The following is a 13,448-nucleotide window of genomic DNA, read 5'->3' as shown; positions in this document are numbered from 1 at the left end:
ACGCAGTTGCTGAGCTCCGGTGTAACTGGCCAAGATAGGCCTAAGGGTCCGCTGTTGCTGGCTACTTCAGAAAATAGGCGCGACCCTGCTCGACTGGTACATCTGCGGGGCTTTTACCTTCTCGGGGAATTACAAAAACGCTTTTGCAATCCTGAACAATTTCAAACAATTAACCGGCTGTTAATTGTCTGTGCGACTGGTTTTAGAAGTATGACTGCAGCGTTTATTTTCTAAAGGGCTGAATGTTATTTGCGACCATGTGTCGTGTTAAAAACTACTCTGAAACCACGAAACCCCTTACAGAAGAAATTCTCGTTTGATCCGTTTGTAAATAAATCAAATGCTTGCATCGCTGCATGCTGTGACATCAGAATTACAAAATGAGTGTGATTAAAACAATTAGTTTGAAAGAGCGATACTGGCTGCTTTGGGGGAAAAGGTGACATCGTGTGCAACGTGTTTTAGAAGTAGCCCAATAGCTACAATTTATTTTCTAAAGGGGCTGAATATTATTTGCGACCGTTTACTGTGTTAAAAAACTAGCTGGCTCCGTCTCCCTCTTAGTTCAACATTCTGAAATCCCGATTTTTAAATAAAATGATTGCATCAACCCGTGAAAGAAACCCCAGTAGATGCATAAAAACTAGTTACATTAAAACTAGTGGTTTGATTAAATGAAACGCTTGTGAACAGGCTGAAATTACCCGTACAGAAGAAATTCCCACTTGTGCCGTTTTTAAAATAAAATGCTTGCATCGCTGCATGAGGAGACACAGTGACTGTCCTAGCCTGTTTGGCGCCCTGGGCGAACACTCCCTCTGATGATTCTCATGTATCCTGAATGTTTCAGGATACATGAGCTGCCATTATCCAATGACACATCTGCTTACCTGTATCTTTTGCTCATTTCTCCTCCTCTTCTTTTCTCTTTTTTCTAAACTGAGCACCTGATGGCTTTGAACTTTTCTTGTCCATCTTCAATTGGCTTCAATTTTGCACTCCAGTATGAACACCCATCCCCCAACTCGAGGATCACCACAACATAACCTAATAAACCTACGCCTTATTTCACAGATTTGCTTTGTCTAGAGTTTATTTCTGGGATTTCACACAACCCGGGATTCAAATCATGAATCCATAATGGACTTGGATTTACAATATTATGAATGAAATGTGCTGTATTTGGAAGCAGGGCAAACCGTCCGTGTCGCCCGTATCAAAAACCGCTACTGGCTATAGCCCTGCCCTGCTGCATCAGTGACAACTTGTTAGGTGGCTCTTCCACCTGTGAGCAGCTCTCAGGAGGGAGAGCAGATAGTTTTTGAGCTTAACTGAGCAGCAACAACTCCACAAACCAGAGATGGCAGAGTTAATTTTAAAGTTTTTTTCTTTGCTTTTTTTGTCATCGTGTATCTTGATTATTTTGAATTTATTAGACAATAGGATAAAAAGCATCAGGTGGGTTGTGTTTTTATATGTTGACTCATGAAAAACCTATGATTGATTTAATCTGTTTACTGGTAAATTATTTTTTTATTTCTGTAAAGTTTTTCAAAGAAACACACACTTGTCTCACTAATTATCTTATGTTGCTTCTGTTTCCCTTTTGATTCAGCTGGTCAACCTTCATAGAAATAGATGACAGTGAATCGGAAGACTTTGTGCTTGAGAGGTACAGGGCATACTGGGAAAGAAAATTAAAATCAGGACCACCACATCCTGACTTTGAAGCAGAAATAGCAGAAATAGCAGATTCAGCAAAAAACAACACAATACAACGCATTGTAGCTGAGACCCCCATGGCTCTCCTCTACAAAAAAGACTTCAAGAAGCTTCCTCGGTGGGATTTTGAAGATGTTTACAGCAAAGATACTCAACATAGACGACCAGTAAGCATGTTAAGACAAGATATAGTAAAAACAGTCGAACGTATTAACTTTATGGATGTGAGCCAGCATAGCTGGAGTCATACCAGCCATCTGCATGATGCCTGACATTTCAGTTTCTGTCTTTTTGGCTTCTTGACGTATTGCTTTTGCTTTTTCATGATTTGTTTCAAGTCATTCATTTTTAACTTGTTTCATCATTTCATATTTTTTTATGATTTTCAGACATGTGCTCAGTCTCTACGAAACTCTCAGGATGAGAAATTCAAGAAGGCTTTTCTTCCTAACATACGTTTGTTTCTGCACAAAGACAACATTAACATGAGCGAGTGGAATCGCCTTTCACATTTCAACAGTCCTTTTGGGTTTATGAACTACAAATATGATGGTAGGTCTTTATGAAGCTGATATTGGGTCAGTATTGTGTGCCAGACTGAAGAATGACAGAGTAATATACATCTATTCTCTGACTGGATTTTTAAACACATATGTAGTTTTATGAGATATGTTTAAACAGCCAATGAAATAACAGCACGTCAATGCATTTAGGAATGGATGAATAGAAAAGATGGCGTGCTGATATAAACCTAACTCTGGACTACTTAATAAAAAAAACATGAAGCAATTATTTTAAGTGAGATACAGTTAAAATATATTAATTCAAATATTTATTTATTCAAATAATTAATCATTAAGGAAAATGTGATTGGTATAAACTGAACATATACCAATCAAACAAAAGCTTACATTTAAAATCTACTTAACTAATCTAATTAACTAATGTAAACAGATTAGTTAAAGTATGCATTTTAGGCATTTTTTGTTATTTTGAGTGAATGAAGACTTATGAGAGACAATCGAGCGACTGTTTTGGTAGTCGCTCTATTGTAATTTAACAGAGAACTATTTTGTCTGGAAATTTTCAAGTGCCGAATTTAATGTGGTTCGATATGAAAGAGTTTACACATCATGAGAGTGTTGGGATGAATCATGCTATTTTTCAGAGGATGTATTATATTTTCTGATGGTGGCTATAAAGATTTAGTTGTTAATATCCATCGATTCAAACTATATGCTACCTGCATCATATTGTCTTGTTTGAGACATCGTTATAAAGACATACATCTTTTAAATATGAAACATTAGTTTAAAGCAAACTAACAAACCTCTTCTCTACTCATACATCAACCATAAAACAATCACAGAATGTGTATTCATGTTTTTCTTTTGGTTTGCAGATGTGATGGATTCAGTGAAGCTGATTCCAAAGCCAAATAAGCCACTGCTTCTCCCAAAACCAGGTGGTGATGGCTGTGTGCGCTGTGCTGTGGTAGGTACTGGAGGAATCCTGAACGGCTCAAAGAAGGGAGTGGAGATCGATGGCCATGATTACGTTTTTCGGTAAGACAAAAAAAACCCAAGCAAACCTGTTTGTTTTGTTTGACAGGCACTAGGCCAGGGGTCAAATTCAAATTCAAATTCAAATTTTATTTGTCACGTACACAGTCATACACAGTACGATATGCAGTGAAATGCTTAGACAACTGCTCGTGACCTAAAGAAAAACAAAGGAAAAGGCTATGAATAAGATCGGAAATAAATATGAAAAATTAAAAAGGGTAAATTTAACTAGGAAGGAACAAAATATAAATTAAGGTTAAAAATGAAATAACTGTACAACACAAATTAGAATGAAGGGTAAATTTAACTGGGAAAGAATAAGATAAACTAGAAAGCGAAAATTTAGTGTGCCTATGCCGCTGCCAATGAGTGCAGTTTGCCATTCATACGGCTCAAAAAAAAAAAAAAATCCAAATAAGGGTAGACAGGCCGTACTACTGCTGGCATACCACTAGAGTGAGCCAACACACCACTAATTGAGTGAGCCAACACACCACTAATTGAGTGAGCCAACACACCACTAATTGAGTGAGCCAACACACCACAAGTTAAGTTTCACTTCCCTTCCCATTCATTTCAATAGGCAAAAACTAGCATTAAAATATTCATATTTAAAAAACTATAGAAGTAATAAACACCAAAAGTCATAGCACACCATTCCAGCTCCAGCCGCACAAAATGATATAACATATGTGAACCTTGTCTCAAAACTGTGCGGCACATAAGCGTGGGAAAATTTTCACTAAAATATTAATATTTAAAAAACTATAGAAGTAATAACCACCAAAAGTCATAGCAACTCATTCCAGCTCCAGCCGCACACAATCATATGTGAACCTTGTCTCAAAACTGTGGGGCGAGTTACGGTCCAAAATTTCAGGCGGAAGAATAATAATAATAATAATAATAATAATAATAATAATAATAATAATAAATCCGAGCAATAGTAATAAGTGTGCCTTTTGGCATAGGCACACTTAAATATATAAATTAAAGTTGAAAATAAAATAACTGTACAACAAAATACACAATACACAGTATAGAACTATATAAGAATGTATGAAGAAATATAAATAAATAAATATATACACAATAACAGCAGCTGTACAAGTATTAACTGGAAATGAAGAATATAGTGACCAGTGTTGTGCAATCCACATTATGTCTTGTGCAGTGCAAATATGCTTAAAGTGATTTAAGTGATGAAGTGAAAACAATGTCCAGATTGTCCAGTGTGTGTAAGAACTATATGTGTGGGTCAGTACTGTGTAGTGGTGTGATTGAGAGACCGTATCGCCTGCGGGAAGAAGCTCCTCCTCAGTCTCTCTGTGTTGGTCTTCAGGGAGCGGAATCGCTTTCCTGACCTCAACAGAGAGAACAGTCTGTTGTTGGGATGACTGAGGTCCTTCACGATCTTCCTGGCCTTGGTCCAGCACCGCCTGCTGTAGATTGAGTGCAGGTCAGGGAGCTCGGAGCGGATGGTGCGCTCAGCTGATCGCACAACCCTCTGTCGAGGGTCAGCAACCTTTAACACCCAAAGAGCCATTTGGACCCGGTTTCCACGCAAAAAAAAACACTGGGAGCCGCAAATACTTTTTGAAATCTAAAATGAAGATAACACTGTATATATTGTTTTGTTTTGTTTTTTACCTTTATGCTTTGTGTGAACAACTAAAGTAAGTAAAGTTTATTTATTAAGCGCTTTTCACAGACAGGCAGTCACAAAGCGCTGGACACAAATATTAAAATAAACAATACAATCAATAGACATTATACACAATGTAAAAGATCAAATGCAAATAATGTAAAGAATATAAAATACGTAGATCAACAAAAAGCTTGTTTGAACAGAAAAGTTTTTAACTGCTTATTAAAAGATTCCACAGAGCAACTAAGGTGTGTTTCTTATGAAATCCATGAAATGCTACAGAGAAAATTACATTTTATTTATGTAATTAACACATTTTGAACTCTTAAAGAAATATAACAAAAGGAAAGACACCCAGCTGAATTAAAATGATCCACACATTTAGACTTTTCATCACCACTTTACGGTAACATACTGGCGTCACTGTTGCCAGCGTCATACCGTGACGCCGTGTTACGGTAGCTTACTGTTCTGCAGGATGATACCGTTTTTTGCTGGAGTAGTATAATACTCTTGGACAAATTATGGTAACGCACCGTAGCCTTTTTTACGGTATCTCACTGGCGACAGTGACGCCAGTGAGATACCGTTATGTCGTAAATTACGTCAACAAAGTAACATCATACTGTGATACTACCGTTTATTCACGGTATGTCACTGTAAGCCCGCTGCAAGGTAATAAACTGCAACATATTAACCAGTAACTCACCGTTATCACGCATCATCAGTACCAAAAATATTCATCTCTGCTAGAGGATACCGTGTCCCAACAGGCGGTCATTTACTGTTTAACAGGTAATTTACCGTAATTTCAGTTAACAGTAACATACTGTAAGAGACTGGAGGGTTCCAAAAAAATTGGATGGATGGATAGATAGATACACACACACACACAAAATATAATTCATGTGCTTTACACCACTTTATTTCAATTCTGATTTTTCCCTGCTGAAATACACATTTCCAAAATCAAAAACTGAAAAGAACTGAAAACATATTTTCATTGAGGAAGCACTTGTTTTTACTAAACCATGTAATCCATTATTTTCTCAGATGGTTGTACAAACATTAACGATATTATGTCATATCCATATCATGGCAGACAACATATGCTCAAGTGTTGGGTTTTCTTAGTTATATTTTTTAGGGTCTTAAACCTACAATGTGAAGTGCCTTGGCATTCATTTTGGTGGCACCATACAAATAAACTGAATTGTAATGAATATAATATCAAGCCCCACACTTCTGCCTTTATATACACTTTGTCCAAAATACTGGCTCACACCACCAAATCATTGCACAAAACAGGGTCCACAATGACATGGATGATCGTGTGTGGTGTGAAGGAACTTGACTGACCTGCACTGAACCCTGATCTTGCTTTGTGGACTGAGTTCATTGATTTGTAGGGTGAGCCAATACATGTGACAATTAAAGTGTAAGTAGCTGAAATAATTTTTAACAAACGGGTAAAAGAAGGAAAAAAAATCAAAACTGTTGCACTCAAAAAACCTATTGGACAGAGACAACGTCTTGCAAGATGGCAAGAGAGCTTGTCTTCATTGTTGCTGGTCTTGTGTAAATGTCCAGAAAGCATGGGCCATGGATCATCTGTGGAGACATGGGTAACAACACATTGGTCACTTAAATTATACAAGAAATTCACTAAAAATGGCAAAAACAGTTACCTAATTTGAAGTTCTCCACTCAAATTCGGTAAGCCGCTGGAGGAAAGTTGTGACATGAGGGTTAATGTGAACAACCTTTCGCTTTACAGTGGTCCCAGTCCTTCTGCTTGTCCCACACTTGGAGGTACATTTTGTTCCCTCTTCAGGGTTTATCCTTACAAAAAACCTTGCACACGCTGACTCCTGGTATTCCAGGTTCAATACATAGAATGAACCAAAGAAGATTACACGCCCCTCTGGACTCACCATCCAGCAGGTGGCGGTCATTGAACTTTGTCCTTAAATGTATAGGGGCAACATGTTGTCATTATGCAACATAAAATAATTTCAATACTTCACTTCTTCACACTGTCTAGATAGTCATAAAGCAAATAGCTATGTACAGTTAATTATTAATGGCCTTATGTACATAAGTCCGTTTTAACATATTATAATTGTACATAATTGGGAATTATTCTGCACATTAAACACACCTAACAAACAGTCAGCCCAGTTAAATTACCGGAGATTAATCAACTGTATGGTTATTTTGGAGTTTATAGTTTGTGCTGCTGTTAAACTTTACAGTATTGACTTCAGTATTTCTGCTGTTGGTGTAGCTAGACTACTATGTTGATCAGTAATATGTAATGTGAAATTTGATATTGTTACTTTGCTGGATTCACTGAGACACATGTCCAACAACCTTGGTTTATAAAGGAAATTACATAAATTTGAGCTAACAAAACAGAGACTGGATACCTGTGTCCACAAAAAGCTCCTGTGCCAAACAGAAATTTTAATATGGTCTAATCAGCTCTATTTCATAAATGACTTCTTACCAAGAATAATCAGCCTTGGGGTGCTTGGCAGGCTTTTAACGTGCAAACTGAACAATATAAATTTGCGTGCACTGAAGCCACAAAATTTAGAAATACACATAGTTGCAAAAAGTTCAGTGACCAATTACCTTTCCTAAATGACAAATGCAATGCAAAAAATAAGAGTATTGTCAATAGGGACCGATTCCCAGTTTTTACATGATCAAAATTATTCACAAAAGGCTTCAGTAAACAGAAAATGTGTGCCGACAAGAGAACAGTGCACAAAAATAAAAAGATATTTGAGCTCGACGCTTTAATGGGTTTAACATGACTTAGTCAGCACTCCGCACCGTACAGGTAGTACAAGCACACCTTAAAACACTGACCAGCTAACAGCTTTAAGCATTTGGGCGCAACCTCGGTAGTTCACCGATACACCTGTTGCAAACGTCCAAGTTTCTATCAAGTCTCATAAATCCATCGGCAACTATTACCTAACTAGTCTTTTGAGTCTCCACATTCATAGATATTGACATTTTGTCTTAGCATTTGAATGAAAATATCCTGGTAGGGTAGCTTAAAAGTCAAAACAAACAGTAATAAGAACGCATTTCGGACTTCTCTCGAATAAGTGAAAAAAACACTTACCTTCACACTGATTAGCTGGTTCCGATCCAACTTTAATGTGTCCCATGTCAGTCCGTTTTAGGGAAAAAGTGTTAAGTGGTTTCATTTAATTTTGAGATGCCCGCATGGACGAGCAATTTGGAGTCTAGCAGAGTTATCACGAATAGCATATGATCTTCAGATATAATCCAATCAACCTTGCATTTAACCCGATTGAACATCCAGTTACCTCTGACTACTTCTAAGTTGCACATGTTAACGGTCTCATCATCACTCTGTGCTGCAGCGAACTGGATCTGTGGCACAGAATAGTTGATGGTGATGTTGTTCTCCTGCTTTGCAGCTTTGTTTGAGTCTGAATTGCGTCTTATGCTGGGCAGACACTGTGCGAAGAGAAGCAGATCAATATTTTCTTGTTGTTGTTATTTTTTTATTTTTTATTTTTTGCCTGGTAGTGACCGAAAGAACGAGATCGCGGATACAACGGCAGAAATGAGCTTCCTCCGAAGGGTGGCTGGCCTCTCCCTTAGAGATAGGGTGAGAAGTTCGGCCATCCGGGAGGGGCTCAGAGTAGAGCAGCTGCTGCTCCACATCGAAAGGAGCCAGCTGAGGTGGTTCGGGCATCTGACAAGGATGCCCCCTGGGCGCCTCCTGGGTGAGGTGTTCCAGGCATGTCCCACCGGGAGGAGGCCCCGGGGCAGACCCAGGACACGCTGGAGAGATTATATCTCTCGGCTGGCCTGGGAACGCCTTGGTATTCCCCCGGATAAGCTGGAGGTGGTGGCTGGGGAGAGGGAGGTCTGGGCCTCTTTGCTTAGTACAACTGCTGTCATTCACGAAGAATGGAGGCTTCCATATTCATTCACTTCTGTACTGGCTTTACTCTTTCGATAGTCTATGACTATATAAATCTCGTATCAAAGAAACTGTTGTATTGATTTTAAAAAAAATCTAAATAAAATGTTTATAAAATTCCACAAAAACAACATTTTTGTTTATTTTCTAACTACAAAAAGTTGGAACAGGTAAAAAAAAAGGAAAATGAAGTTGGGCTAACCCCCCCCCCCCCCCCCCCCCCCCCAAACAGCTAGCTAACAAGTCAGTGAGATAATTGGGTATAAAAAGAGCATCTTGAAGAAGATGGACAGCAGTTCAACAATATACAAAACACTAAGTCTACAAATTATTGGAAAAATGTTTCTCAACGAAAAAACATAAAGGGTTCCTAGACTTACATCGTTTCTATAGAAAAATAATTATTTAGTCATTATTTGAATTCAATTCGATTGAGATGTGAAATGATGAATAGGATAGAGATGACACAGAACACCACAGTACCAAATAGTTATGGAGGTTTATTAGAATACAGACGGATGATGCACAGTTGTAAATATGGACAACTCTTTTTCAGATGTGTTGATGTCATCATTCTTCTTAAAATGGTACATTTTTTCTGTGTTCCATTGTGTATAATATGTGGGTTTATCCGATTTGCAAATAACTGCAGTCTGATACACTTTACACAATGTTCCAGCATGTTTCGAATTAGAGTTGCTTTATGATGATACTTCACATGAAATTGCTCACTGTCCCACAAGCAGTTTATATATGGCAGATATTTGTAGTCAACACCTAGACATTGGTATTGCACTTTTAGCTAGCAACAACTGATAAAATGTATTCTTGTCTTGTCTGGCAGGATGAATGGTGCCATCACTAAGGGTTATGAGGAAGATGTAGGAAACAAAACATCGGTTTACGTTCACACAGCCCACTCCATCACGACATCACTTTACTTGCTCAAGAAGTACGGGTACAAATCTGCCCCTCATGACGAGGTACTTAAACTTCAAAGACAACAGTGTTGTATCGTACTTATTTTCCCTGCACAGAATAAACATAAGGGCTCCCCTTTTCCTTTTGACAGGGTATAAAATATGTGTTGATTCCAGAGGGGATGAGGGATTTCCAGTGGCTAAAGGCTCTTCTGAGAGGAGAAAAGGTCTCTGCTGGCCCAAACCGCAATAAACTGTGAGTATAAAATGCAAAAAAAAGAAAGAAAATTAATCAAGAAATGTTTTCACCACTTTCAAAAAGTTGCAATTATCCCATTAAGGAATTAAGACTCTAACTGTATTTGTTTACGTCTTGTTTTGTTTTTTGAATCATGATGTAAATGTTTTGTACTCCCAAACACATATGTTTGTTTATTTTTCAGTAAATAAATAAACACTATAACCTTCTATTTTTCTATTTCTATTTTATGGGACACATAATGATGCCACTGAGGAGAAAGTTATTAAGATTATTTGTACTATCATACATTATCCTTTACAGTATTTATACAACAATTGGACAAAATAAAATATTAATCAATACAAATATATATATTTAATCTATTAATTTATTCAAAGTCTGTTATCTTAGGTCAACACTGTAACATAATATAATATAGAAAAAAAAAGAAAGAAAAAAAACATGAATTTAACCAAATTAAATTCAACCAGTTGCCATTTGTTTCACAAATGCAAATTTTGAGTGTACATGGAAGCTTTACCTGCATACATATAAAATGTTTGTGACATGTAATTTAAATGTATCTTTCTAATATAATGTCTTTTACAAATCAAAATATCTTCTGTGGCATATATGTGACTAACAAGTGTGCCATATTTCGTCTTCTAACCTCACCAGACCAAGGACCTACTATTCAGGGCAATACAATGAAAGTCGTTTCTACGTTCTGCACCAGGACTTCCTCCGATATGTGCGGAACAGGTCAGCCTGCAATTAACACCCTGTACATAGTATTTTTGTTAAAAGGGCTATGAATAGTTAGAAGAAAGCTTTCATGGCTACTGGATGGACTCACGCGCAGACAGTTCTTTCTTTGAGAACAAAAGGAGATTATTTATTTACAACAGGGATCACCTCAGTGCTATATATATATGTGCAGTGAGTTGGGAGGGGGTCCAGGGAGAGAAGGGGGGGGGGGGGGTATCCACACACATGCTTCCTCTTCCACACAGTCACCGCCACAGCTCCTCCGCACACACGCACTCCTCTTCAGCCACACTCGCTCTGAAACTCCACACACGCTGCCACACCCGTTTGTTGTTTACAGCTCTACCCCAGGAATGCAACCTTGTTAGCTAATTCAACCATACAGTTGGGATTCCTATTAGAAATGAACAATAAGGATGAGAAACAAGCAAAACATCACTGGAATAACTGTTATAAGATTGTAACTCAGACATGAATGTCAGCATGAACAGAAGTCAGCATGATCTGAAGTCCAGTCTTCTTGAAGAACATCAAGTAATTTACACTGAGTAATTTTCTATGCATGTGTTCTTTTACAGTGTGTTTGGGATTTGGAGGTTGCCTATTCTGCTGTCATAGAAGTGTAGCTCATTTTCCCCATGTGTATGCTTAATTGATGCTTCTTCTTCACTCACAGGTTCTTACTGTCACCTAATCTGAATAAAACATCCTGGTCTTTGGTCAGACCAACCAACGGGGCATTCACTGTCTTCTTGGCTCGGCACACCTGTGACATAGTGAGTTAAAACTACTTGAAATTTGTGTGCTTATTGTTGGTATTCACAGCTTTAGAAGCATTGACCTGGCAATTAACTCTAGAATGAGCAAGTCAACTTTCAGGATTTTTCTCACACAGCCCAGATGAATCAGAAATAAGATGAAGAGTCAAAGACACCTTTCATGAAAAAGCACATTTTTACTCTGCAAGTTAAACAAAAGGTCCGAACCATAGGGATTAATACAGTGCCACCCACCACATGATACTTCCCTTCATGAAACATAAGCGTTTTCACTGTTCTTGGTGTTTTAAATCCAAGAATAACTGGGATGAATCTGATGGATCCCAACCATCATAGCCTTTGCCTCTCTAACTTTGTCCTCAACCTGCCTTCCTCTTATTTTAATAAAAAGACACACACACACACACACACACACACACACACACACATATATAATTATAATATATTTGTCCTACTCTTTTCCCCCCCTTTCTTGTCTTCCTCAGGTGGATGCATATGGATTTATGACTGACGACTAACTACTATGTTGAGAAAAACATGAGCAAAGTCATTTTCTACCTCAACCATGACTACATTTTGGAGAAGAATACATGGAAAGACCTTCATAACAGGAAAATAATCAGGCTGTATGAAAGAACTGAGTCAAAAGCAAAGAACTAAAAGCAACACTGACATGATCAAGATTTCTGATTACCAGATTTAAAAAACAACTATGTGTACTTTCCAAAGACTGAGACAATATGTGATGCTCAGTTTTACTCATTATGGTAGCTGGTTTTATTTTTCTGCAACTCCTTTTGTGGTTTTATCAAAAGCAAAAGACGATCGAGCAGTAATATCTCATTAATGATGCAAACTAAACCATCCAAAGCAAAGATGCTATGATTATTATCACTCATGTTATTTTAATGTGCATCTCTGTGGGTAAATTTCCATAGATTAAAATCAAGCATCGACAACAGCTGGGATTGAGTCAAGAGCATTAATGCAGATGAACTCTTTGCCTCTTTTTTTTTTTTTTACTATTGGTTTAATTTGGTCACATTGAAGGGTTTTCAGCATAAATGGCCTGTTTTAAGTTATGCCAACATTGTAGTTTAGAAATTAAGTAGGAAACTCTAAAATCTTGTAATCTCTAAAATTTTTTGGACATTCAGATGTGGAGTTGGGGTGTGTTTTGGATCTTTGTCCAAATTCTGCATAACCAAAGTGTGCTTGAGCTCCAGAGCATTCATAGCTATATCACTTATTGGCTCTGACAATCACGTTACCACAACTATGTTTGCCTGTTAATTTTATTGAAGTGCTGTGTTAGTAGCTTGTCAGATGTGATGGGACGCAAACCTTCCAAATATTTCTGATTTTCTCTCATCAGTCCAAAAAATATTTTCAAAACAACTCTTGGGGCTCATCAACATGTTTTTGGCAAATATGTGATGAGGCTTTTTTTTTTTTGGTCAGCAGTAGTTTTCTTGATTCAGTAGGCAGTAATCGGGCCTTGGTCTGGTTAGTAAATTTGTGGTTAATCAAAGTTAATTCATGATTTAAAAAGCTGGGGCAATTCCTTTTTTACTTGGGACCAGGTAGGTTTGGATATTTTTTCCCCTTTAATAAAATATTTGTATTTAACTTTTGTTAATTTATTCTATTAGCATCTTTGTATAATAATAAAATGTGTTCAATGATCTGAATGTAAGGCTGACAAATATGCAAAAAACAAAATCAGCAAGAGGGCAAATACCTTTTCATAGCACCGCATGCATAGCTGGACTGGCCATCGGGCATACCGGGCATTTGCCTGGTGGGCCGATGGTGATTTTTTTTGTTTTTAT

At 37.6% G+C, this 13,448-nt stretch overlaps 1 protein-coding gene and 1 pseudogene across 2 annotated transcripts in view; one reads left to right on the top strand and one right to left on the bottom strand.

Moving 5' to 3' along the window:
• LOC309712390 (alpha-2,8-sialyltransferase 8F-like) overlaps positions 1–1,225 on the bottom strand; it is a 16,518-nt gene extending 15,293 nt beyond the window's left edge. The window contains exon 1 of the mRNA XM_082543123.1: positions 891–1,225. Coding sequence (XP_082399249.1) covers positions 891–907 — 17 coding nt within the window. The 5' untranslated portion in view covers positions 908–1,225. The remainder of the gene's footprint in view (positions 1–890) is intronic.
• The window catches only part of LOC309712388 (alpha-N-acetylgalactosaminide alpha-2,6-sialyltransferase 1-like), a 15,009-nt pseudogene extending 1,561 nt beyond the window's left edge, over positions 1–13,448 (top strand). Inside the window, exons 2-9 of the transcript XR_014280675.1 lie at positions 1,616–1,889; positions 2,112–2,274; positions 3,125–3,287; positions 9,753–9,891; positions 9,981–10,084; positions 10,748–10,831; positions 11,514–11,613; positions 12,102–13,448. The product of XR_014280675.1 is annotated as an alpha-N-acetylgalactosaminide alpha-2,6-sialyltransferase 1-like (transcript). The remainder of the gene's footprint in view (positions 1–1,615; positions 1,890–2,111; positions 2,275–3,124; positions 3,288–9,752; positions 9,892–9,980; positions 10,085–10,747; positions 10,832–11,513; positions 11,614–12,101) is intronic.

Source organism: Aulonocara stuartgranti (assembly GCF_965226115.1).
Source record: "Aulonocara stuartgranti genome assembly, chromosome: 8".
Lineage (NCBI taxonomy): Eukaryota > Metazoa > Chordata > Actinopteri > Cichliformes > Cichlidae > Aulonocara > Aulonocara stuartgranti.
The sequence above is the reverse complement of the archived record's forward strand: the minus strand, read 5'-3'. Positions and strand labels throughout refer to the sequence as shown.